Source organism: Vombatus ursinus, unplaced genomic scaffold (assembly GCF_900497805.2).
Source record: "Vombatus ursinus unplaced genomic scaffold, bare-nosed wombat genome assembly UNPS02014821.1, whole genome shotgun sequence".
NCBI lineage: Eukaryota > Metazoa > Chordata > Mammalia > Diprotodontia > Vombatidae > Vombatus > Vombatus ursinus.
In genome coordinates this window covers 1,256,593-1,282,389 of record NW_020954599.1, presented here as the reverse complement: position 1 = coordinate 1,282,389, position 25,797 = coordinate 1,256,593, and the positions used below count along the sequence as shown (strand labels likewise).

Sequence of the window (25,797 nt, the reverse complement as noted above, 5' to 3'; positions counted from 1 at the left end):
ATGTGTATGTATATATGTGTGTGTGTGTGTGTGTGTGTGTGTATATATATATATACACATATATATATATGTATTTGAGAAAGGAGACCTTTACCAGAGTGAAAATCATTTCCCAACTTTCTGCTTATCCTTCTATTCTTGGTTGCATTGGTTTTGTTTATGTAAAACTTTTTTTTTTGACTAGGTAATGGGGTTAAGTGACTTGCCGAGGGTCACACAGCTAGTAAGTGTTATGTGTCTGAGGCCGGACTTGAACTCAGGTCCTCCTGAAATCAGGGCTGGTGCTCTATCCGCTGCGCCACCTGGCTGCCCTATGTAAAACCTTTACAATTTAATTAGAATTATCCATTTTACATCTCATAACGCTCTCTACCTCTTGTTTAATGTTATGAATTCTTCCCTTTTCCATAGGTCTGACAGGTAAAATTCTTCCTTGATCTTCTATTTTGCTTATGGTGTCACCTTTTATGTCTAAATCATGTACCCATTTTGGCCCTATATATGGTGTGAGAGAATAGTCTAAGTGTTAAGATTTTTATCACAAAAATAAATAGTAAAAAATTGACAATATCAATAGAAATAAAAAAGGAAACTACATTGTCCTTAAAGAAATGATAGATGAGAAACCAATATCAATAGTAAAATGAAATGAACAAAATGGTATCACATCTAAATTCAACAGTCATTTATTAAGCACCCACTTATGTTCTAAACACTGCACTAGATGCTTGGGAAACCAAGACAAAAAAATGAAAACAACACCAAAGGACCTGTTTTATACTGTAAGAAATCTATCCGTACTAAAATGCCATTTTTTTTCTTGGATAATCACTGATTAGTGTTTGGTGATCACAAACAGATACCATGGCATCTGGGAAAAAATATATCTTGCCTTCTGAATATATTCAATGCTATAAGTGTAATTGTACCAAAAGTCATTGCCTGAGTAGACAGATCTTTCAAACATTAAATCTAAAGTTCCAAAATAGAAATAGAAGTACTATAGTTTTTTTAATGAAGTCATAATTCTCATTTGGTCCTAATAATTCAAAGACCACAAGGAAGTAAAGATATCTTCAAATCTCAGCCAAAGTACCTTTTTATGTACTATATGTGATAATATAGTCATGGTGTGATAGGATCACAGATTTAGATCCAGAAAAGACATTAGAGGCCACTTGGTCTAACTCCCTCATTTTACAGATGAGGAAACTACAGCTGAGTTAAAGCCACATTCTACTGTGGATCTCTGCTATTTTGAAATCTATGAATATTTTTAATATGATTGCATCATTGTCCACATTATTATATTTTAGTAGCCCAGAGATCAAGAAATAAAGCAGAAAACTTTTTTGCAAGTAGTCGTTCTATAAATATGATGTATTAGAGGTACTTTAATAGACATAAAAAGTCAATTTAATTAGGTATTCTCCTTAGAAGACACTATTAATGGTTATATGGCAGTGTGTCAAGACCTTTTATTATTATTTTTAAAAAGTACAATGAGTTAACTTCCAATCTTCATATTACTAAGTTTCACAGGGATCAATTTATTTATTATACTTTCATCTTGGGCTTTATAATTGTCACTATTTCAACTTAAAAGGAATTTCTTTTTTTTTTAGTGTTTAAAAGTTATTTTCTCATAAATACATTCCCTAAATTTTTTTCCATTTATGTGATAAAAGATCTTAACCTGGAAATACTTGCTTTACTTACTACTTTCCAGTACTTCTTACTATTTCTCTGGGATGTACAGAAAACTCATTGGGAGATGTTTTTGATCTCTGGAAATAGATACTTTAAAAAAAAAACAAGGGTATTTAAGTTGAAATCTGAAAAAAAGTCTAACTTCCCTGTGAAATTTGAAAGCAAACTTTTTACTTCCAAAATATTAGAAAGATTGACTGAATCCCTGTTGTCTTTTATTATGTGCATTCTAGAGTTGTTCCATTGAAAAGATGCTACATGACAAATACATTAATATCCCCCCAAATAAATAAATAAACCAAATATTCCCTCCCTTTTGGACATAATACTGACAGAAAGTAAGCTACACAATGTATGAGAAAAAGCACTTTTCTCTGCAATAAAACAACTGCTGGATTTACTTTAAGGAAGTCATATTTAAATTATGTTGTTTCTAGAGGAAAAGGTAGGCCCACTGTCAGAGACTGTCACATAGCCAGAAAAGTCCAAACTAATAAGTCAAATTAGAGTTTAAAGGGCAGCCAGATATATTTGTAATCATATAACTCAATCCATCCAGAAATTCAAAAGGCATGCTTCATAAATAACATCTAAAACTGGCTATAATACTGCAGGAAGAGAATCCCATACATTCTATGAATAATTTTCTACAAATGATTTTTGTCTCCTGTCACAGAATCATCAAACCTATGAGTCACAAGGGACCCCCACCTGGTACAACCTAGAATTGAACAAGAATTCCCTCCATAACATTCCCAACCAGGGGTCATTCAACCTAGAAAGCATGTCCACTACACCCAGACACACCCCATTCCAAAGGCACTATCAGCTCTAATTGTGAAAAAGGTTTTGTTCTATTTGTTTCCAGTTTTTCCTTCTAGTCAACCAGAACAGGCCTATTCTCTCTCCCATCAGACAGTCTTTCAAATACTTGAGACAGTCACTATGCTCCCCTGAAGTTTTCTCTCCAGTATAAATATCCCCAGTTCCTTCAACTGCAATTTCTATAAACTGCTCTCTAGTCCATTTTCAATTTCTAATCACTTTCCTCTGATTGTGATCAGCTTGCCAATGTACTTGCAAAAAGAGGTCACCAAAATAGAATATAAAACTCAAGATACAGTTTTACCAGGTGTGGCTGGATCAATATCTACTAAAATCTTATCATGTAATCTGAGTTAGTTTCTCCTAAGGTTCTGCCATATAGACAAGGTTGGACTATTTTTTTTCCTAAAATGTAGGCCTGAGACTTAACTTGGTTTTAATTAATCCAGACGGCTAAGGCTGAAGCTTCCCAGTTATCCAAGGTATGAACAGCACCAGTCCCCAAGGAGCCAGTGTGTGCCTCAGACTTGTGAGTCATTATAGCCAGGACCAGATGTACTTTCATATATGGACAAGGGAGGGAGAGGAGATGTGAGGAGAGAGTCTTGGACCTGAAGCACCAGATTGGCCTCTGACCAAGGTGGTTGCCCAGGTTTGATGAGGCTTCACTCAAGCTTGGTCCCAAACAGAATCTCAAAGGGCTCCCAAATTTTTCATCTATTCATACACAGGCCCCCAAAGGAAACACGGCTTTTCCAGGGAACTTACAAAGATGCTAAGCATTTGCCTGAGGCTTCACTCTGAGACGGACTCAGACAGATCAACTGCAAAACTGCTCCCAAGTTTCAGCCACTCCTACACAAAACATCCCTTAAAGAAAATGTTAGCTCTAACTATGTTTTTTCTCCTTTTTGAAAAAATAATCTTTTATTAGGAGGACCAGAAGCAAATCTTCTATCTGTTCCTACGTTCTAAAAAACTCGGTGCTGTGGAAGAGAAGGGCCCTCCTTGGTCCTCACTAAACTAGGTCCTAGTGGGCTTTCTGGATTCCTTTCTGCATACTTCCATCATGCCTAGAAGCCAGTGTTTCTGCTGTGCCCATACAAACTGGCAGACCGACAAGTAGGCATGCCTGCAGACACAGACCTTTCCTCTCTCTGTCCCTAAAAGATACGGAGATAGCAATATTGGATCAAAAGCAGAGGAAAGGCAATGAAGATATGTAAGACAGGGAGATCACATAGTCAATGTGGAATATGGGTGGCATTTGGAGAGAAGAACTTAACCAACTGGCTGATAAAAAAGGTTGACACGGATAATGAAGGCAACAACAGGAGGCATATCCTGTGATTACTGTTAATGGTCCTACAAAAAGTAGATTGCTTTCATAAGAAAAATAAAATTAAACTGGTTCAGTACATCAGCTATAAAAAAAAAAAACCGTGTTCTTGGTATTTTAAAAACCTCCCTGAAGAATCACTGGACTATCTGAATACAAATATTTTAAAAGAAAGCGTAGACATCAAAAAAATCTTAAAGGTGGGCTTGAGACTTAATTGGTTCTAATGTATCTAGAGAATTAAGGTTGAAACTTCCCAGTTGTCTAGGGTATAAACAGGATCAGCCCAAAAGGAGCCAGATCTCTTAGAACCCAGAAGTTAAAGTAGAAATGGAAAGAATCCACTGGTCACCATCTGACAGAAACCCCAAAATGAAACTCCCAGGAATATCATAGCCAAAATCCAGAGCCTCCAGGTCAAAGAAAAATGTTAGCTGCCAAAAAGAAAGAATTCCATTCCTGAGGATCCATAGTCAAGATCACAAGCCATTTAGCAGCTGCTACTATAAAGGAGCAAAGAACTTAGAAGATGATATTCCAGAAGTCAAAGGATATAGGCTTATAGTCATAGAAAACTACAAGGGGAAAAACTGACCTTTAATGAAATAGACAATTCCCTAAGTATTCCTGATGAAAAGACCAGAGCTACATAGAAACTCTGAAGTTCAAATACAGGAGGGAAGAGAAATACAAAAAAGCAAACAGGAATGAATAATGATAAAATATTAAATAAGAATAAACTGTTTACATTTAAATACAGGGAATTAATATATGTCCTCTCCAAATCCTACCATCAACAGAGTCCACACAGGGAGTCCAATTTGAGAGAGCCTAGGAGTGCTTCTGTCATATCCTGATGAGCTTTAAAAAAAAAAAGAAAGAAAGGGGAAGAAAAGTAAACTGAGGGGAGAGGAAGGGAAAGGAAAGTTAGGGGAAATTATCTCATGTAATGAGAGTACACAAATGGACATCTATACAAACAATGAAGAAGAGATGATAGAGAGTGGTTCATGCCTGAACCTCACTCTCATCTAAATTGCTCAAAAGAAGAAAGAATACTTACACACACTGAGGAACAGAAATGCATTTCATTCAACAGTCAAATGGGAGGGGGAAAAAAAGGCAGGGAGAAGGAATTAGAGAGAATAGCTTAAGGAAAAGATTAGTCCTAAACAAAACAAACTCTTAGCATGGGCAAAAATATTTATATCTCTTTTTGAAGTGTCAAAGAACAGGAATCTGAGGAGGTACCCATAAATTATTGTTATTGTTCAGTCACTTCTGTTGTGTCTAATTCTTTGTGACCCCATTTGGGGTTTTCTTGGCAAACATACTGGAGTAGTTTGCCATTTCCTTCTCCAGCTCATTTTAGAGATGAGGAAACTGAGGCAAACAGGGTGAAGTGACTTGCCCAGGGTCAAATAGCTAGTAAGTATTTGAGGCCACATTTGAACTCAGGTCTTCCTGACTACAGGCCCAGTGCTCTACCCACTGTACCACCCAGCTGCCCATAAATTAGGGAATGGATATATAAGTTATGATATATAAAAATGATGGAATATGATTGTAATGAACTCTTAATCAATCAGAATTCCAGAGAACTAATGAGGAAACAAGTTACTCAATTCCTGATAAGAGAGGTAAAGTACTCAGAGTACAGAACATATATATTTTAATATGGCCAATGTGGAAATTTGTTTTAATTGACTATACATGTTTGTAATGGGTTTTGTTTTTCTTGTGTTCTTAAATAGAGGGAGGAGCTGGAGTGAGAAGGTGAGAAAGCAGATCTTGATAAAACAAAACAAATAATATATGAAAAAATTACTGAGGATTAAAAAAAGAACATTATAGAGGAACAAGGGCACAGATAAGAACGAGGGTACAGATACCATAATCTGTAGTGTATCTAGTCATCAGGGTTACGTATGATTTGCTCCAACAACATTCAGCAGCAAGTGGGAACATATAAAAAAGTGGTTGGTAGAAGTCATCTAGGGTTGTAATTTAGAAAAAAAAAGAAAGCAATGTTGGAACAAAGATTTAAGGATAGAGGATAGTTTAAAGCTAGTCAAACTAAATAGAACCAAAATTAGGAATCGAAGAAACTAAGATCAAGGCAGGCTGACAGATTGGAAAAGCAGCAAAAGGTGCAGCCCTGTTGTGGTGAGAACATCAAAGAGGGAACGATAGGAGTCTATGTTTAGAGAGAGGAATTTCAGAGATCCACAGGATGGCCATGGGTGATGAAGAGATGGAGGTTATCTTCCCCTTCTCACACCGGTTTTTTTTGCCTCTCTCCAGTGTGATTGTCATGTGTGCTTTATAGTTATCTTTTTGCATGTCTTATTTATCCCCCTACCAGTCCATAAGCTTCATGATCTTCAACAGTCTATTGCTACAGTAAGTCTAATAATAACCTTTTCTCCGTTCTCGTCCTTCTTGACCTCTCTGAAATGTTTCAAAGAAATGTTCTCTTCCTTTATCTTCCTTCTCATCCCCAATGTGCTATCCCCAGTGTAAGGAATACCCCAGGGCTCTATCCTCTCCTTTCTCTTCTCTATACTCTTTCTCTTGATGAGCTTATCAGCTCCCCCAGATTCATCTGTCATCTCCATGTATATGACTCCTAGATCTATATATCGAGCCTTCCTCTCTTTCTTGAGCTCTGGTCCCTCATCTAAAAATGATGACATTTCCTCTCCACCTGTATACCACATCAGCTTTTAGAGTTCAGTATGTCCAAATCAGAATTCATTCTTACCCCTAAAACCTAACCTTCTTCCTAAATTTTTTCTTTATTTCAAGCATCACCATTCTTCCAATCACTCAGGTTTGGAACTTAAGAATTATTCTGGGCTCCACTCTCCCTACCCCAGTTGACAAATGCACTTTGTGCACATCTCTCAATCCATCCCCAGCTCACAACTCAAATGGCCATTACCCCAATTAAAGAACTCACCTTTCAGCTGAACTGCTGAAAAAGTCTTCTAATTGTTCTCTGGGTAGCCTGCCTCCTCCCTCGAATCAATCCTCTGCCAACTAATATTCCTAAAGCATAGACAGTATCCTACTTAAGAAGCTTCAGTAACTCCCTATTTTCCTAAGATAAAATACAAATTCAACCATTTGGTGGTTAAAACGTTTCACGATTTGGCCCCAATCAATCTTTCCAGACTGATTACACATTATTCTATCTTATACATTCTCTGCTCCAACCAAATAAGCTTACTTGATGTCCCCGTTTTCATCCCATTGCACAAGACATCTTCTGGCTCTGGAACGCACACTTTCCTCACCTCTACCTCTTAAAATCTCTATCTTCCCTCAAGACTCAGCTCAAATTCATCCTTCTACAAGAAGCTTTTCCTGTTTCCCCCAGGTAGCTGGGGGAAATAACTTACAAAATGCACGTATTTTGTATTTACTTACCTAGGTACATGTTGTTTTCTTTCAATAAATTCCTTGAGGGTTATTTCATTTTTTCTCCTTTCAGTCTCCACTGCCTAGCAAAGAGCTGGCACACAGCAAGGGTTTAATAAATGTTTGCGGAATTGAACTAAAACGAATTGAATTAAATTCTGGTTGGCCCCAGAGGGCAGAACTAAAAGCTGCGAAAGCAAATTTAGTGCTTTAAGGAAAAATTTCCCAGTAACAAGAGCATTCCAAAAAGGGACTATTAGGGCAGCTAGGTAGTACAGTGAATAGAGCACCAGCCTGGAATTAGGAGGACCTGAGTTCAAATGTGACCTCATATAGTTACTAGCTATGTGACCCTGGACAAGTCACTTAACCCTAACTGCCTAAACAAAGGGAGGGGGGGACTATTGCCTCAGAAGGGCATGATTACTCCATCACTGGAGGTCTTACAAGAAAAGCTAGACAAGCATATGTTGTTTATGTTGTGGAAGGGGCTCTTTTCTGAGATATGGGTCGGACGAAATACCCACTGGTATAACTTGTGCAGGTCTAAATAAATCTAGCACATACCTAAAATATAACCTAATTAAAATTCTAGAATTAAAATTGTGGTCAAAAGAGTTATACTGTATTTCTTTAATGCTGTTAATATTTCATATAATTTATTGTTATTGTTGTTTCTACAAATGTAGGAAGGATTGTTAAAAACTTTAGGGAACAATAAAAAATTCTCAGGCTTTGAATTTTTTGGAAAGAATATAAACAGAAAAGTTCATGGAATAATATATTTGACTATCAAGTTGCTATAAAAGGAGTCTTGGATTGTCAAGAACTGAACACAGTATTAAAACTTAGAATTCATAGTACTAATTCTGCATATTTGTTTAAAATAAATCTCAAGCTTTTAATTGCCAATAACTAGGTTTGAAAAGTGCTTTCAAAAGTAGATATCATTATAAAGCAGTAATCAGCAAAAATTATTTTTAAATAGTTTAAATTGAAGAAAAGGAGATCAGTGGAACAGACTAAATAAATAAGAAAAAGAAGAAATAAATAACAAGAGCTATGTCTGATAAACACAAGAACATAAATTAATGAGGGAAATACTCTTCTTCAGCAAGAACTGGTCAGAAAGCTGAAAAGCAGTTTGTCTAATTGTTTAGATCAATACCTGATACCATATTCTATCACTAGCTCAAAATATATGTGCAATATAAACATGAAAAGTCATAGCATAAAATAATTAGAAGAGAACGAAATCAACTTTTCAAAATCATGGCTGAGATAAGAATTCCTAACCAAACAAGGAATGGAGAACATCATAAAAGAGAAAATAGACAAATTTGGTTACATAAAATTAAAAAACCTGTTGCACAAATGAATTTAATTAATATAGAACTGGGAGATAAATGGTTGAATAAAAAAATATTGGTTTCAAATATTACTGATGAAAGTCTAATATTCCAAATATATGGAATTGTCACAAATCTGTAATACCAAGAGTCACTCCCTAACAAATAAGTAGCCAAAGTAAACGAATGGTTTTCAAAACTATTCAAAATAAAGATTGCAAACTCAAACCACATAACATCATAACCACATCCAAACATACTCCAAATGACCAATACTATGAGAAATGCATATCAAATAATGCTGAGATTTCTTTTCAAATCATGTAAGTTGGCAAAGATGAAAAAATGTGAAAAGTGATAGAGGAGTTGAGGGCAGACGGGCACAGCGGTGCACTGTATGACAGAGCTGTGAAGGAATCAAATTCTTCTAGATATCAATTTGGAACTATGCAAGAAAAGTAACTAAATTATCCACAACCTCTGTTTAGCCCCACAACTGGCCGTGTATCTCAAAGAAGTAAAAGCCAGAAACAATGGTTCAAAGATAACTAAAATGTTCATAGAAACACTCTTTGTGGTAACAAAGAACTGAAACAAAGTGGGAACTGATAGATGGGAAAATGGTGGAAAATTATGGCATATGAATGCAATGTAATATTATACCCTAAACAATGATGAGTATGAGGAATTCAAGGAAACATGGGAATATCTGTATGGACTCAGGCAGAGCAAACTAAGTGGAACAAGAGAACAGCATGTCCTGCTACAATAATGTAAATTTATATTGCTAAAAGGAAGTTGAATTCTTACAAATAGGGGAAGGGGGAGTGGGAGGGGAGAGAGCCAGAGAAGAAGCAAAGAAGCATGGTACAATGAAAAGAATGGTGAATGGGTAGTCACATGACAGCTTGAGTTTGAATTCTGGATCTTCCACTTCTACCTGTGCAGTGACCTTGGGAAAATTTCTTATCACCTACAGGTATGTCTCCTCTCCTATAAAATGGAAAGGTTGGGCTAGGTACCTTCTGGGCCCCCTTACAACTATGGATCCATGATCTTATGACCTCACAGCAGAGAAGTGGGGAATTATTAATAGAGAATATCATATGTATTGTTAGGCATAGGCCCCACTTTGGATGTTTTTGCTCAATTGCTTTTATTTGTCACAAGGGAGGGTTCAATCTATAGTGGGTGGAAAAAAATGGCTTATTGAGACAAAAAAAAATCAATAAAATATATCTTAAAAGGCACTCTATTCTAAGTTCCTCTGCTTTTAAACTTCTAGTTGGAAAGATGCTATACTTTAACTAATCATATTGCAAATTCATGGCAGTAGATACAATTAAGATAGGGGAAAAGATCTGTAGGTGGCTCAGACAAAATCCATCACTACAACTAGGAAGACAGTGTAAAAGGATTTACTATCTTAACAATGGATCTGAAGCATTTTTCAAAGGAAGACATCCAAGCTATCAATAGCCACATGAAAAAATGCTCCAAATCACTAATAACTATACAAACGCATATTAAAGGTCTCACTTCACACCTATCACATTAACAAAATTGACCAAAAAATAACAAAATAAAAAATGCTGGAGTTGCTGAGGAAAAACCGGCTCATTGACATATTGTTGATAGAGCTATGAAATGGTCCAGCCATTGTGGAAAGCAATTTGGAACTATGCCCAAAAAGTCCCTAAATCATGCATACTCTAACCCAGTGATAACACTAGTAGGTCTATTCCCCTCCAAAGAGCTCAAAGAAAGAGAAAAAAGACTCACATGTACAAAAATATTTATGGCAGCTCGTTTAGAGATGGCAGAGAATTGGAAACGGAGGAGGTGCTCATCAATTGGAGAATGACTGAATGAGTTATGGCATATGAATGTAATGGAAAACTATTATGGTATAAGAAATGATGAAAGATACAATTTCAGAGAAAACTGAAAAGGCCTAAATGAACTGATGCGGAGTCAACTGAGCAGAACCAGGAGAATAATCTACTTCAATAACAAATCAGAGACAAACAATTTTTAAAGACTTAAGAATACTAATCAATTCAATGACTAAGCATGACTTCTCACGATGAAAAATGATATCTACCTCCTAATAGAGGTGATTGACGGGTTCAGACATTTTTTGGAAATGGCAATAAGGTTGTTACTTTTTCTTGAATATGTATATTTGTTATAAGGATTTTGTTTTTCTTTTTCTCAATGCAGGGAGGAGGAAGAAAAATAGATTTCTATTAATAATTTTTTAAAGAACAGATCTGTAGTATCACTATGATGTACAAAGGATATTGTTCTTCTCTACCAAATTTATTAGGTAATAAAAATACACAGGAGAGGCAATATCATACAGTGGAAGAAAAGCTAGCTTTTAAACCAGGCAGAACTGTGTTCAAGTCTCATCTCTGATATATACTGGTTGTATGGCTCTCTGCAAGTCACTTAGTCTCTCAATCTCTAAACTACTTTCAAAGACTATAAACTGGGGGGAAGGTGTGACTATATCCGCAGATGGAGTTACCTCAGCTCAAAGTTCTTCTCCCAATGAAACCACTGCTCCTGTTCTTATCCCATAAGCACTCTCCAACAACATACATATCATTTATATGACACCCAGAGCCACCTTAGGAGAAAATGCTAAGCACCTAAAGTTTTGAAAGGTCTCTACCATCTCTCTTTTTGTACTCCTCAATTAGCTTCACGATTACTAAAGGAGTGATCTGTGAACACTTAGGAGGGGCAGTGATCATCATGAATCAGTTCAATTTCATTATGAATAAGTTATCTAGGGGCATCTAGGTGGCACAGTGGATAGAGGACCAGCCCTGGATTCTGGAGGACCTGAGTTCAAAACCAGCCTCAGACACATAACACTTACTAGCTGTGTGACCCTGGGCAAGTCACTTAACCCCACTGCCCAGCCAAAAAAAAAAAAAAGAATAAGTTATCTAATCTCAGTTCAGTAGGGCATATTGAAAAGAACTGTGGGCTTAGATTCAGGGCTAGGTTTGAGTTCCTGCTCTGACACAGTTTTCTCAACTGGAAAATGGGGATAATAAAATTTTTATTACCTACCTCAAAGGTTGTTGAAAGGAAAAGTACTTTATAATCCATAAAAAGGACTTTGTTTTTATAGGATTACTAACATTTGCAAATGAACAAATTGCCATAGGTAATATATTTATATTTCAATGAGATATTTTTAAAATTCATGACACTCTTGGGGAAAATATGGAAAAAATGTTAATTGAATGTTCAAGTAGTTAGGTTGTTTAGAATCTGGATGGATAACTACAATCAAATAGGGAGGGCCAAACTGCAATAATTCCTCTTGGGGAACACCATAGGACTCTATGGTGAAGCTTTGGGGCCTGGAGAAGACACAGATGTCAGGCTTTTAAAATATACAGATAACAATTGACTAGTAAGTATACCTAAAGAATCAAGCTCCAGAAAGATCCTGACAAGCTGGAATGTAGGACTTAAATCTCAGAGATTCAATGTAATGGGAATAAATAACAAGGCCTATGCTTGGATTAAAAGAAGATCAGTGACACAGGTACAAGATGAGAGAGATGGAGGCAGAGGGACAGACACATACATAGAGATAACATGAAAAAGGCACAAGGGCTTTGGTGGCATATAAGCTCAATTTAAGTCAACAACATGGCATTGCAAACAAAAAGCTAATGAACTGATAGAAACATAGTTTCTAAAACAAAGGAGGTACTGGTTTTACTGTAATCTGCCTTGATCAGACCATACCAGAAATATTATGCCCAGCTCTAGGAATCATTTTAATAGGAGGAGTACTAAAAAGCCAGGGTGGGTCTTATGGAGGGTAAAAGTAAGATCAATGGGTGAAAGTCACTAAGAAGCAGATTTTAACTTAATATAAGAAAAAAATCACCTAATAATTGCAGTTGTTCAACAATGTTGCCTGGGGAACTACTTTTGTAGTTTTTTGTCACTTCGAAGTCTTCCAGTAGAGGCTGGCTAGCCCTCAGGAGTGCTACAGAGATTAATGCTTTGACTGGGAATCAGATCACAACTTCTGAGGGACCTTGCAATTCTAGGATTCCATAATGCCCTGGACATGAGGCTACACTCTAATTATCTGGCCTCACTTTAAAATGCCTCAAGCTCCAAAATTATTCCTCCTTTACCACCCAATAAAAGAAATTTCTCATTCTTACAAATGCATCTCAGTTCATGTAGGGGTTAAAAAAGAAAGTGGTCAACAAGTATGTATGTACACACCTATAATCCCTGCTACTGGTCAAGCTGAGACTGGTGAATCTCTTGAGTTCGGAAGTTATGAGTCACAATAGGGTTAAAATCAATTGAATGTCCACATTAGGTCTGGCACCAATATGGTGAACCCTCAGAATTGAGGGTGGAATGAGGTGGGCCACTAGGCTGCCTAGGGAGGGGCAAATGGAGCCAAGGCAGAAGCAGAGCAGATCAAAGCTCCCAAGCCACTCAGCAGTGTGACTGAGCCTCTAAGTGGCCCCTACTCCTCCATCCTGGAAGAAAGGGAGGTACAGTCTCATATAAACAAATAAATAAAATAACAAGATAAGATAAAATGAGATAAAGCCATCTCATCTTTGCTGAAGGGAGAGATTATTGATACAGAACACATACTGTTGGACTGAGTTGATATGTTGGCTAGCTTTGCAGCTCATTTTCTCTCTTTTTCTTTTTTTATTCTTGAGTTTAAAAATGGCTCTTTAGGAAGGGAAGATGGTGGAATAAATTTAGAAATGAAAGTGATATAAAAACAAAAGATCAATAAAAATTTTTAAAGAAAAAAAGGAAGGCAATATTTATTATCTGACCAAGATGAGAAAATATGTATACATAATACACACTTATACATGTGTACACACAGACATACACACACACACACACACACACACACACACACTCATATGCATCTTACCATAAAAGAGAACATCACGGGGGGAAAAGCAGGGATAGTTTCTTTTCCCACTCTGGATTCCTCAAGGCAAACACATAACAGCACATGTGCCCAGCAAACTGTTTTTGACACACTCGGCTGAAGAGCAGATTGGTGCCCTGTGCATTCACACACTCCTCCCCAGGTCCTCATTATATGGTGCAGTCTCCCTAAGTTTTCTATCGACCCGTCTAACTCCATTACTTCAGAAAATGAGTCTGACAAGCAAAGGACAGCAGCGACGGCTAGCCGGCTGCCATCTTCATCACGGCAGAGAAAGAAATGAGGAAGCAAGTGCTGAGCAAGACACACAGAGATAAAGCCCGAGCCCCAAAGCTCCTGCCCGCCTGGGCACTCGCACCCGGGAACGTTGGCACCCAGACGGCAGCACTGTAATGCCAACCTAATGGACTGAAACTGCAGCTTTTGCCATTTTAGTCACCCTACACAAATCTCAAATGTAAACAACAAACACGTGACAAACATGAGAAAAATGAGAGGCGTGTGCATCTTTTAAAATAAATCTGATCTCAGCTGAAAGGTATAATGTCCGGTGCTACAGCAGCCTAAATGAAGAGGATGGAGGCTCAGAACACATATGTCGACCTGCAGTTGGCTACTGAACCTGAATTCATCCCAGGCTCTATCCTACAGTGTGGCTGTGTCCCAACTTCAAGGCTACCATAGGACCACCACACCCAAGATATCCAAAAGAAAGGAAAAGATGCACACAGAACATTTACTTTCCTGGCTGCCTTGCCAAAGGTTCAGCTCTTCAACAGAACATGTGAAGAAAACATCCAAGTTACCAAGACAATGCTAACCAAAAGACTTAGATGTCTTTCTTCCTCAACTACTAGATTTTTCTGCAGCCTGTCTCATTTACACTGGCAAAGCCTGCATTGTCTCTGCTAATTAAATGCAATGGTTATAGGCAGCCTCCATGAAGAGGGAATCATCAGGATGCTTTCGGTCATTTAGGCAGTCAGTAAGCACTTACTAAGTGCCTACTATGTGCCAAGCACTGTGTGATAACAGCTGGGATACAAAGAAAGGCAAAAGATATTCCCTGTTCTTAAGGAACTCAGTCTAATTGGAGAAATAATATGAAAAGAACTATGCATGAATAAGATACTTACAGAATAAATTGGAAATAATGAAGAAAGGGAAGGCACTAACATTGAGGGAAATGAAGAAAGACATCTTGTAGAAGGTGAGATTTTGGCTAGAACTTGAGGGAAGTCAGGAAATCCAGGAGTGAAAAAGAGTAGGGAAGGTATTCCGAGCACTGGGGACAGCCACTGAAAATTCCTAGAGCCTGGAGATGGAAAGTATTACACAAGGAATGGCAAGGAAGCCAGTGTCACTGGATCACAGAGTACATGGAGCTGGAAAGGTAGAAGGCAGGGAGGTTGTGAAGAGCTTTGAATGCCAGATAGAGGATTTTATGTTTCAATACTACAGGTAAGGCAACACTGGAGTTTATTGAACAAGGAGGGGACATGGTCAGACCTAAATTCTAGGAAGATCACTTTGACAGCTAAGTGTAGGATAGACTAGAGTCGGGAGGAACATGAGTCAGGGAAATGAACCAGCAAGCTACTCGAACAGTCCAGGCATGAGTTGATGAGGGTCTCATCAGGGTGCTGGCAATGTCAGAGGAGAAAAGATGGTATTAACAGTAAAACAGACAGAACATGGAAGCAGATGGGATATGGGAGGCGAGAAAGAGCGATGGAGTCAAGGATGATGACTAGGTTGTAAGAGATCATTGGAAACTTTAGAGAAAGCAGTTTCAATTGCATGATGAGGCTGGGAGCAGGACAGCAGAGAGTTAAAAAGAGAGAGAAAAGGAAATGGAAGCATTATTTATAGATGGCATTCTCAAAGAGTTCAGCCACGAAAGTGAGGAGAGATATGGCAATCTGCTGGAGAATGTGGGATAAAATGGGGTAATGTGTGCGTAGGAGGGTTGGCAAGGCAAAGTGCCATCTCTTCAGGTGAGACAGGGTTGAAGGAGCAGATAATGGAGGAAAGCATCTGAGTGATGTGAGATGAAGAGAAGGGGAGAAGAGGGAGCCCTCCACAAATGGCCTCCATTTTGTCACTAAAATATGAGCAAGGTTAATAATAGAATGACAGCTTCTGACTGAGCCCTCTCAGTTGCAGTCCTCAGGTAGCATGATGTGACTTCAACAAGGGGTGAGAAGAAAAGGATCCCTCTCTATCTTCCCCCACGGCAGTTGCAGCAGGAGTCCAAAACCCCAGAATATGGCTCCAGAGTCACTGGTAGTCTTTTCCTCTCTTGAGCTTCATTTATTGAGCAAATGACCTTGTGAGCGTGAAAAACCCAGAGGTCTGTAAATACGGCATGGCAAGCAAATTACAATCCACCAAAAGTTGACTGCAGATGCAGCAGCAACAGAAGTAGGCTGGAGCTTCTGTATCTCGTGGCAACCAAGAGAAAGAAGAATGGCCAAAGTCTAATCAGACAGAACTGTGTCTAGATAAAATATAAAACATGTTTAGCAGTATTTCAAAAAGGCTTTATTGCCCTAATGAGGCTTAAATGTTCACCTCCCAACTGAGTGAACCAGCAGTTAAACGTTAATTAACTGAAATCTGTTCTAATCATTCTAATAATATACACTACAATTCTATTATATTTACTATTCCTTTTTGTGACTAAGAATAAATGATCTGTCCCACATCTAATTCACAGTTCACACTGAGTACCTTTGTTACTTTCTCCTTTTAGTTTGGAACCTCTGACTCATGTGACATATTTTTTACTATAATTAGTATCTTCCCTGGGCCACCAGAGTGGGAGAGGTATAACGATTCAATGAATATAAGAGAGTGCCCATCAACAGCTAGGACAGGTGGCATGGGACTGAGCTTGGTTCAAATGACATGATAGGGTACAGAACAAAAACAGGTGGGTGAATAGATGCTGTGGGTTTAGCCAAAACCTCCTCCCTCTGTGTTTTGTATACACGCACACACACACACACACACACACTGAGAGATACACAGACACACTCACACAGACACATACATACTAAGTCATTCTTGAAATTAAGCAACTTGAAATATGATACTCGCTTTTATATCTAGCAGTTTTTGTTTAGGAGCTGATAAGTGGCACGTGGGGGTGAGGTAGAATGAAGGAAATGTGGGATAAAGGATACAGCACCTTAACTTAACTTAATCATTAAAGCTCCAAGCTTCTCTGATATCAATGTCACTAAATACATCCCTTCTATGTTTAAATGCTGTTATAAATAATGCTAAAGCTGCTTTCTTGATGATTTGTGAGTGAAACATGACTAGACAAATCGTGACATAAAATGATTAACCTCCTCACTTGAAATACTCAGAAATAAACTGTACATAGCAATTTTTAAAAATATTCTAATAATTCATCTCTGTATTCAGAGGTATTTAAAAATGGTACAGCCCTTTAAGATTCACAAAGCACTCTTCTCACAACTATTCTCTAAGGCAATGAGTGGAATGGAAAAAGCACTACATTTTGCAAATGGAAGACCTGGGTTCAGACTGCAGCTAGGTGAGCCCAGGCAAGGCACCTCTCCGGACACTGGCTTCCACATTCACAAAATGAAGGGACTGCACTGGATAAGGTGGTCAGGTCCCTTCTTGTTCTAGATTCTAAGATAAGACTGCCTGCAGAATTATACTCATTTACAGAAATCTGCTGCCACTGGCACACTTAATGCAGTCATCGATTTAACAAGACCAGAAGCCTAAATTTCTAAGCATATGGTCATCATTACATACTAAGTAAATACTGAGGCCCTTCAGTTGGGAATTTTTAGAAGGAGAAAAGTCACTGTGACATTAGTGTCTAGGAAAGAGATATATGAGATCACATAACTTTTAAAAGGTAGCAACCTTTAGTAAAGTTCTTTTAGTACCACCTAAAATGTGCATATGTAAATATACATTGGTCACATGTCAAAGGAACACAGATAATATAAATAAGATTATACAAATAGGGTCCATTCTGCATCATTCACATTAAAACTGGGGAAATTAAATAGAGAAAAGGGTAGAAAAGGGAAAGATAGAGAGGGATGGAGAGAAAGGGGGAAAAGGCATAGACTAATATTGAGAAGACAATGGAGTGAAAGGTATCCTAGGGTAATTACAGCAGAAAAAATAACTAAAGACAAACTTCCTATTACATAGCTCCTGGCTTTTCCATCCCTGCAAAATATATATAATTACTTTAAAACTATTGCAAAAAGGTTTTACAGAGCATAGTGTTATTTGTAATCCTCCCTATTAAACTTATGGTCTGCCAATCTTTGAATAAAACAAGGTAAATGATTATCAATAATGGTTACCAATCCGGTAACCATACTGGACTGTAAATTCGGATCATTCCTCAATAGTTCATCTAAAGTTTTCTTTTTGTTTGCATTTAAATTATTTTTTGCCAAATTTGACTTCAATTACCATAAAGCAACTGTTGGTTTGTTTTTGAAGGCTTTTGGGTAGAGGGCACTGGAGGAGTGTTTTTGTTTTTTTGCAACAAACATTACTTTCATATTGGGCATTATGGTTAGACGTTGAGTACCCTTCCTAGCAGGGAGCCAGCCAATACCTTTAGGGAAGACCCTAGACATAAGCCAAGCTAAAGCTCTGCCTTGGAGATTTTACCCGGAGTTCTACCGTGGGATGAGCGTGTAACTGCATAATGGCAGCGCCAAAGTCCATTGCGGGAGAGGAGTCCCTTTGGCCGAAAGGCACATCTTGGAGGCTAGTCCAGGATGCTCAAGAATGATCAGAATAAACTCCAAGGGCTTAATTCCTTTTGGGGATGCCCACACATTTTCAGGACTCATCGGAGTTTGTTTTCTTTCTTTCTGGGTTAGCCTGCTTGCTGTACCGACAAGTGAACCTCCATTCGAAACATCCCGCAATTTTCCAGGATCCTACTGGAGAGATCATTTTTACCTGCAACTCCATGTGGATTGCCACATGTACTGTCAGGAATCCACCGGAGAAGTGTGTTTTCTACACGCCCAAAGCGATCATGGGAGAAATTTTCACGCAGGACAGTTCGGTTTCTGACCCAAAGACGAGGAAGTGCCTTCCCCTACGTCCCCGGTGCCCAACCCCTACTGAGAGGCACGTGCGAGGCTCCCTCTGTAGGAGTCAGGCTCCGGCCCCGAGCTAAAGGTCACGTGCAACATAACGATTCTTGGTTGGTGCCTCAGTCTCCATTATTCAGTGATCAGTGACTGAACCAAGAAAACCACTCACTCTGTGCGACATAAAAAGAGCTAACGAAAGGCTCTCCCTTTCAATACAAGCACAAGACCTTGAGATTCTGCCAGCTCTGACTTGAATTTCCAGTATGAGAGTGAAGGGGTTTCTGTCGTGGACCCCACAGCTCAAGCACCACACAGTGGAATCGTGTGCCTGCCTCGTTAGTTCGAGTCCCATGCTACCTTCTTCTTGCCCTTTGTGTTTCCTCCTTGAGTCCAGGTCTGCAAACAGCGACCCTGCGGAACAAGTATTCTGAGTCTTAGCATCTACCTCATGAGCTCCTGTGTTCCCATGTACCTGCATCGGGGCAGTCAACGCTGAGTGCCCATTGGGAGGTGATTCCTGTTTCAAAGAGAAGGAGCCGACCCCCAAGAGGACCCTGAAATGACTAAAGAGATACACTTGCATGGTCAGGAAATGTGAACCTTATGAATTGCTCAGGTATCACAAGTTTGAAGTGAAAGAGGAATGTCTGGTTCAGCACAAAACACCTTTGAAGAAAGTATAATGCATATGCTAAGTAATTGTTTTGTTTCTATATTTATTAATATGTATATATTATATTTATTAATGTGTGTTTATGAGTCTGTTGTGTGAGGAGGAAATAAATAACATCCCTATACCTGATGCCTGTCTGTATATTGAATGTCCTTCCCAGAAGCGCCCTTCCTCTGATAACTCTGTTATCCTCTGTTCCTTCCATTTTCAGGGAGAACTTAGACACAAACCGTACCTAAGCTTTGTTTTAGAGACTTTCCCCTAGAGTTTTAATCTGGAGTCAGGACAAAACTAGCTGGAGGGAGTAAGGGAAGCCTGATTCCCATCTCTTTGGGATCAGGTCATCCTCAGTTTAAACCCCAGATATGAGTTTAGAGCAGAAGCCACTTTAACAGGAAGAGCCTTTCCTGAATCATGTTTCACAACAGTGACCCTATTTTATTTTTTTACTGTTAAGTATAACTTATGTGTAGTGATAATTAAAAGTGTCAAATGAATAGAGTATAAACCCAGTCTCAACAAAACACAGAAACACAACCACTATTTCATAAAACTTCAGTTATGTTTGAAGTTTATACCACATTGTACCACTGTCTCCCACCTCAGAAAGGATAGGATGTAGTAACATTATTGTTTCTATCTATCCTGTCCTTAAAATAAATGGAATGGAAAGAAACCAAAATCATTACTATTCTTTTTTCATGCTTCATCCACTATAAATTACTCAATATTAGGTAGATGGCTAAAAATGAATATTTATCTAGTCAAAAATGTTAACATCTTTTTTTAAAGTTTCATAGAAAAAGAGATATAAAAATACTGAGAACCACTGGAATTATAGATACATATAAAAAGAAAATTGAAGAAATTCAATCTTAGGGGGTAATTTGAATTGAATTTTAAGTCTTTCCATTCTTACACTAGTTCAATCCTCCCTCTGTCCCAGGCATATCTGATTCCTTATCATGGAAAGAAGAGGAGATTCCCTTCTATCATGTACAATTCTCTCAGAGAGCATGTAATGAATTTATATTGGGCTTCAGAAGAATGGACAGTTCTTTATAATCTTAAAGAAATATGCAAATATCAAAGAAACCAGTAGATTCAAAGAAGGGTCTGTAGGTCCAAAATAATGCCCAGAAGTATATATACCACCTTCTCTCAACCTCTTAGGTTACAAACAGATTTAATTTTCATAGAGTTATCTCACCGTAACTAATAATTTACTTCTTCTTTCTACTTTTGACAGGAAAGAAGCTGATTCCTTATTCATCTTCCATGAATCTTGAGGCCTTTCTCTAATCTGTCAATGCCAAAGAACACATTAAAATTAGTTTAAATGAATCGTTAAAAAAATCAGTTTTAATTGGGAATACAAATATTACATACTGTCACATGTTATCAATATTACTTTATTAATTAGAAAAATCTAAAAAATAAACTCAAAGACAATAAAGAGATATTTCTTGGAGAAAAATGGCTCTGCCATAAGAGACCTTAAGAGACCTTAAACAACTTCATTAAACCACAATAGGAATCAGTTTATTGAACTGTAAATGAGGGAGGCTAGAAGACATGATCTCCAAGTTTCCTTAGAGTCTACATAACTAAAAACTTTAAAAATTATGAATATAAAGGAAAGTCAAAATAAGTTTACCTTGACAAACAGAATTATTTGGCATATATTGTTTAAAAGAATTAGAGATGCATTGTAGTTTGGTATTAATTCAAAAGTTAGAATTTATATGCATTAAGTATTTGTCTCAGGTACAAATAATCTTAACATAATTAGCTAATCCAATCAAGTCTTTATTCATATAAACTAGCCTAAGAAATAAACACGTGGTCATAATAATAATTTAGCTAGATTAAATGATCATCTGGGGTGACCTGATATGAACTTATCTATGTTAATTCCTTTTAAACAGCAGGGTGTTAAATGACAGGGGCAATTTAATGTGTTAAGTAGTCTGTTGCTGCCTTGTTGCACAGGAAGCCTGAGACTTGAAGGACACCAAAGGGTGAGGAGCAAAGAGAACTGCAGGGTTAACAGCTCCCAGACATAGGAGCCCCATAAGACGGGGCTGATAAGACACTACTGAACCTATGTCTGCTGAGAGATAAAACGAACTCAAGCAGCATCAAACAGGTAGCAAGCAAGGTCAAAGTCTCATTGCTGGTTCATTCACAGGGCACCCAAGAGTTAGGTGTTTGGAAAAGGGAGTGCCAGGAATGCCAAGGTCAAGAACCACATAGCAGACAGTTCCATGAATGAGCGACGGGTGAAACATACACAATCACTGAGCAGCAAAGGAGAAACAAGCAGTTAACTCTGAGATTGTGCAACTGAGACGAGTTAGGTTTTCCAGGCCCTACCCTTAGTCCCATCACTCCCTTTCTTGATGCGGTCACAGGCCTAATTTCATCCTCCTTCTTAAAAGATGTCTAAAGTATCAAACAATCACAGAATTTCAGAGCTAGGGAAAAAAAACTTACTGACCAACTAGTTCAGACTATAACTCCACCCCAGTCCCCAAAAAAGAACTCCACCATGACTCACCAAACAAGTGGTGACACGGCCTTTGTTTGAAGGGCTCCAGTATAAGGGAAGCCACGACCTCCCAGGTCAGCTCGTTCCACTTTCGGATGCTCTTTATGAGAAAAATTTCCTTTACATTAACCTTAAATTTGCCACTCTTTGACCTCCAACCTTTAGTCCTACTTCTGTCACCTAGGTCAAAATTGGACAAGTCAAGTCCATCTCTAAGATCAGAAGCAGTTAAGGGGGGGCAGTACAAAGAGTGTTCAACTGAAAACTGAAAAGCCCAGAGTCTGAATCCTGCCTCAGACACTTAAAGCTCTGTGACCCCCAGCAAGTCACTTAACCCCTCTCAGATGAGTTTCCTCATCTGTCAAAGGTCTGTTGTAAGAGTCAAATGGGATAATCCTTGTAAAGCACTTTGCAAACCTCAAATTGATTTACAAAGCTTGTTATTATTTAACATGACAGCTTTTTTAAATATTTGAAGACTTATCTATCCCCTCAAGACTTCTCTTCTGTAGATTAACTATCTCTAGTCCCTCAAGCAGTATCAATATGTCTTGAACTCAAGATCCTTCATCCTCCTCCTCTGAATATTCTCTGGCATATCAATGTCCTTCCTAAAATAAGATATCTAAAACTGAACACCACACCCCACATGCAGTCTGACTAGGGTAGCACAGAGCAGGACTATCTGACACGGAATCTCCTGCAGTGTAGTCCAAGGTCGTGTTGGCTTTCTTGGCAGTCATACAATGTTCTTGCAATCCACTAAAACCCCCAGGTTTGTTTTTTTTTTTCATACAAACTATAGCCTAATAATGTTTTCCCAAATCTAAGATTTTACATATATTCTTCTTAAACTTCATCTTTTTTAGTTCACTTCAGTGTCCCATCAAAAAAATTTTGTATCCTGATTCTTTTATCCAGTTTGTTGGTTATTTCAATCAATCAATCAACTAGCATGTATTAAGCATTTACTATATGTTAAACACTATGCTATGTGCAGGGATACTGACTGAAAACAAAAGTAGGGCCTTCCCTCAAGGACCTTACATTCTAATAAGGCAGATGACATTTGTAAATCAGAACATAAACGATTACTACAGAACACAAGGAAGATAACCTGAGAGGGTATGGTACTAGCCACAGCCTCCTGGAGGCACTTGACTTGAATGTTAAAGGATATCAGGAATTGTAAGATGGATGGATGAATGGATTGATAAATAAAGCATTCATCAAGTGCTTCCTAGGTGCCAAGAACAGTGTGAAGTGTTGGGGGTATAAAGATAAGCAAACAAGAACAGTCTCTGCCCTCAAGGAGCTTACATTCTAACAGGGGAAGACAATTCATAGAAAGGAGATGGAAAGGGGCTTGGGGTGCTATGGAATAGTTTGGTGCTAATGTTCATGAAACATTAATGGGGGCCTGGTTCTGGGTAATGTATAATGGAAAGGTCACCTATCAGAGCCTAGGGTAGTTCCAGGGGAAGAGTCCAAGATTAACTTGGGAAGGAGATGAGGATAACCAGGTCAGAGTTGCATTGGCAGGGTTTGCATCCCAGAGATAGGGAACAGTCAGCGCAAAGTCATGAAATCAGGAGATAGAGAATCAGTTTTCAGGAACATCGAGTGGTCTGATGCAGCTGGATCAAAGAGTGCATGGAAGGGTGTAAAAAAAGGGTCAAGTTATGAGGCATTTTGCATGCCAAAGGACTTTATATTCGGTCCTGGAGATAATGGGGAACCACTAGAGTTTAATGAATGTAGGAGTGTGGTGGTCAGAGCTAGACTTTAGGGAAATCGTTTTGGCAGCTGAGTGGAATATAAATTAGAGTGAGGAGAGACTTGACATTAGGAAATTAAATAGAAGACTACTGCAACAGTCCAGTTATGAGGTGATAAGGGCCTGAAATATGGCGCTGGTTAAGTGAGAGGAAAGAAAGGGACATACATGAAAGATGTTGCAGAAAAATAAATTATAAGATTAGGTAACTGATTGGATATATGGGGTGAGAAAGACAGGAAAGTTAAGTATGACAGTAAGGTTGTAATCCTGAGTGAATGGGAGGACAGCAATCCCCTCAAAAGTAACAGGAAAATTCAAAAGAGAAAAGTGTGGGAGGAGGGATAATGAGCTTTGTTATGGATGTGTGTGACTATGAGACATCCACCTTGAGATGGGATTAGAACCCAGGGACTGTGATTCCAAATTCAACACTTTCCATTGTTCCACATTATAGTCTTTGGACTCCTTTTTCCAGACTATGCAATTTTATTTGTCTGGGTTTTCAGGAGTTGTAAAGGGATGAAAAAGCTAGATCTAAAATGGGCTGAGAAAGCAAGGTCTCTGTCACCATTCAGATAAGCACTGGTTTACATAGTGAATTATTTCTGTGGAATCAGGATATGAAAGAATGGATACAGACACCAACCAACATTTTACTTCTTCAAATGTCCCCTCAGCTATGGATGACCAGAAGTAATTTTTCTTAAGTAAGTCATCAGGCTAGAAAAATGGGAGATTAATGGCACAAACCAGAAGAAATTCTTTAGAATTAGTCCTAAACATGGAGTGGAATAGCACTTAGACTTTATAGAAATAGATCCACACCCTCCATGTGGAGATAGCATATCCCTGGAATTCAACTTGTCTTTGTTGAATTCCCATTTTTCAATTTTGGCAAATAGATGTTTCCAAAGGTAGAACAGGATTGTTCAAACTATTCTGATAATGAAGCTGATTCTCATTAATAAATGAAAATTTAACAAAAGTAGATGATTATCATTTTGTTTAACAATATCATTGATATTGTATTGAAAAAAGGGTTCACAGACACTGGAAATATTGTAGAGTCACTGCATAAACTAAACATTATCTCTGTGTTTTTGCTGTAGCCATATCTATTCTCATCCTTGGCTTTAATTCAAAACAAGTTGTACACTGTCCCCAGACATCTAACTTAATGTTGACATACATGTGAAGCAATTGGGATAGCAGCCAGAAAATATCATTGCCTCAGTCTTGCCCTCCTATATCTGCCAGTGATTGGAAACCCAACATATCCTTGTAGTTGGAATCTATATTCTCTTGATTTAACTCATCTTGCATGATTAATCATATAATCTAGTCATAACTATTAACTGAATACTAAAAACACATTATGCATGATTCGAATTTTTTTATAGCACATGACTTCTGAGTAGATAGGTTTCCTACACCCTTTCAAAAATTATCTCACCATTAGTATTCTCATTACTCACATTTCAGAATTTTTTATCTTCATCTTAAGTCTTCTGGATAATATATAATAAAAATGTAGTTACATCCCCCACCTCCATTCTACTTTTAACAACCTACAGTAATTCACCTTTTAAATGGCTTACATTTAAAATCACCTCTATTCAGACTATAAGCACTAAGAATGCTTTCAATGGTATTTTTATCCTAACATTTTTTATAACTGGTGATTCAAAAACAGAAAAAGTAATCTTTTCTGAAGCTTTTTTATGTGAAAAACTGCAAATCTGGACAATCTTAGCCAGAGTAATTTGTATGGTGTTCAGTTAGAAGTTAGGTGTTAGCATATATCTCTTGAAGTATCAAAATAACTTATCTTTGCAGTATTTCTACTGACACTATTATTTTCATGCAAGTAATGTGGTCTGGGGAATTCGTGAAGAATCTTTAACTTTTAATGTGTTGATAGGACATCTTTCACTTTTATTTTGCAGTTTAGGAAATTTTCTGTAAATTGGCATACTGATAAAAGTTATAACCATAGTTATACAGATATTAATCTTCAGTCATCATTATGTATATATGGAAAATACAGGA

The 25,797-nt window shown here is 37.9% G+C and overlaps 1 protein-coding gene across 1 annotated transcript in view; it reads right to left on the bottom strand.

The window, feature by feature from the left end:
* STPG2 (sperm tail PG-rich repeat containing 2) overlaps positions 1 to 25,797 on the bottom strand; it is a 197,525-nt gene that overhangs the window by 50,149 nt on the left and 121,579 nt on the right. The window contains exon 11 of the mRNA XM_027837377.1: positions 20,628 to 20,720. Coding sequence (XP_027693178.1) covers positions 20,628 to 20,720 — 93 coding nt within the window. The remainder of the gene's footprint in view (positions 1 to 20,627; positions 20,721 to 25,797) is intronic.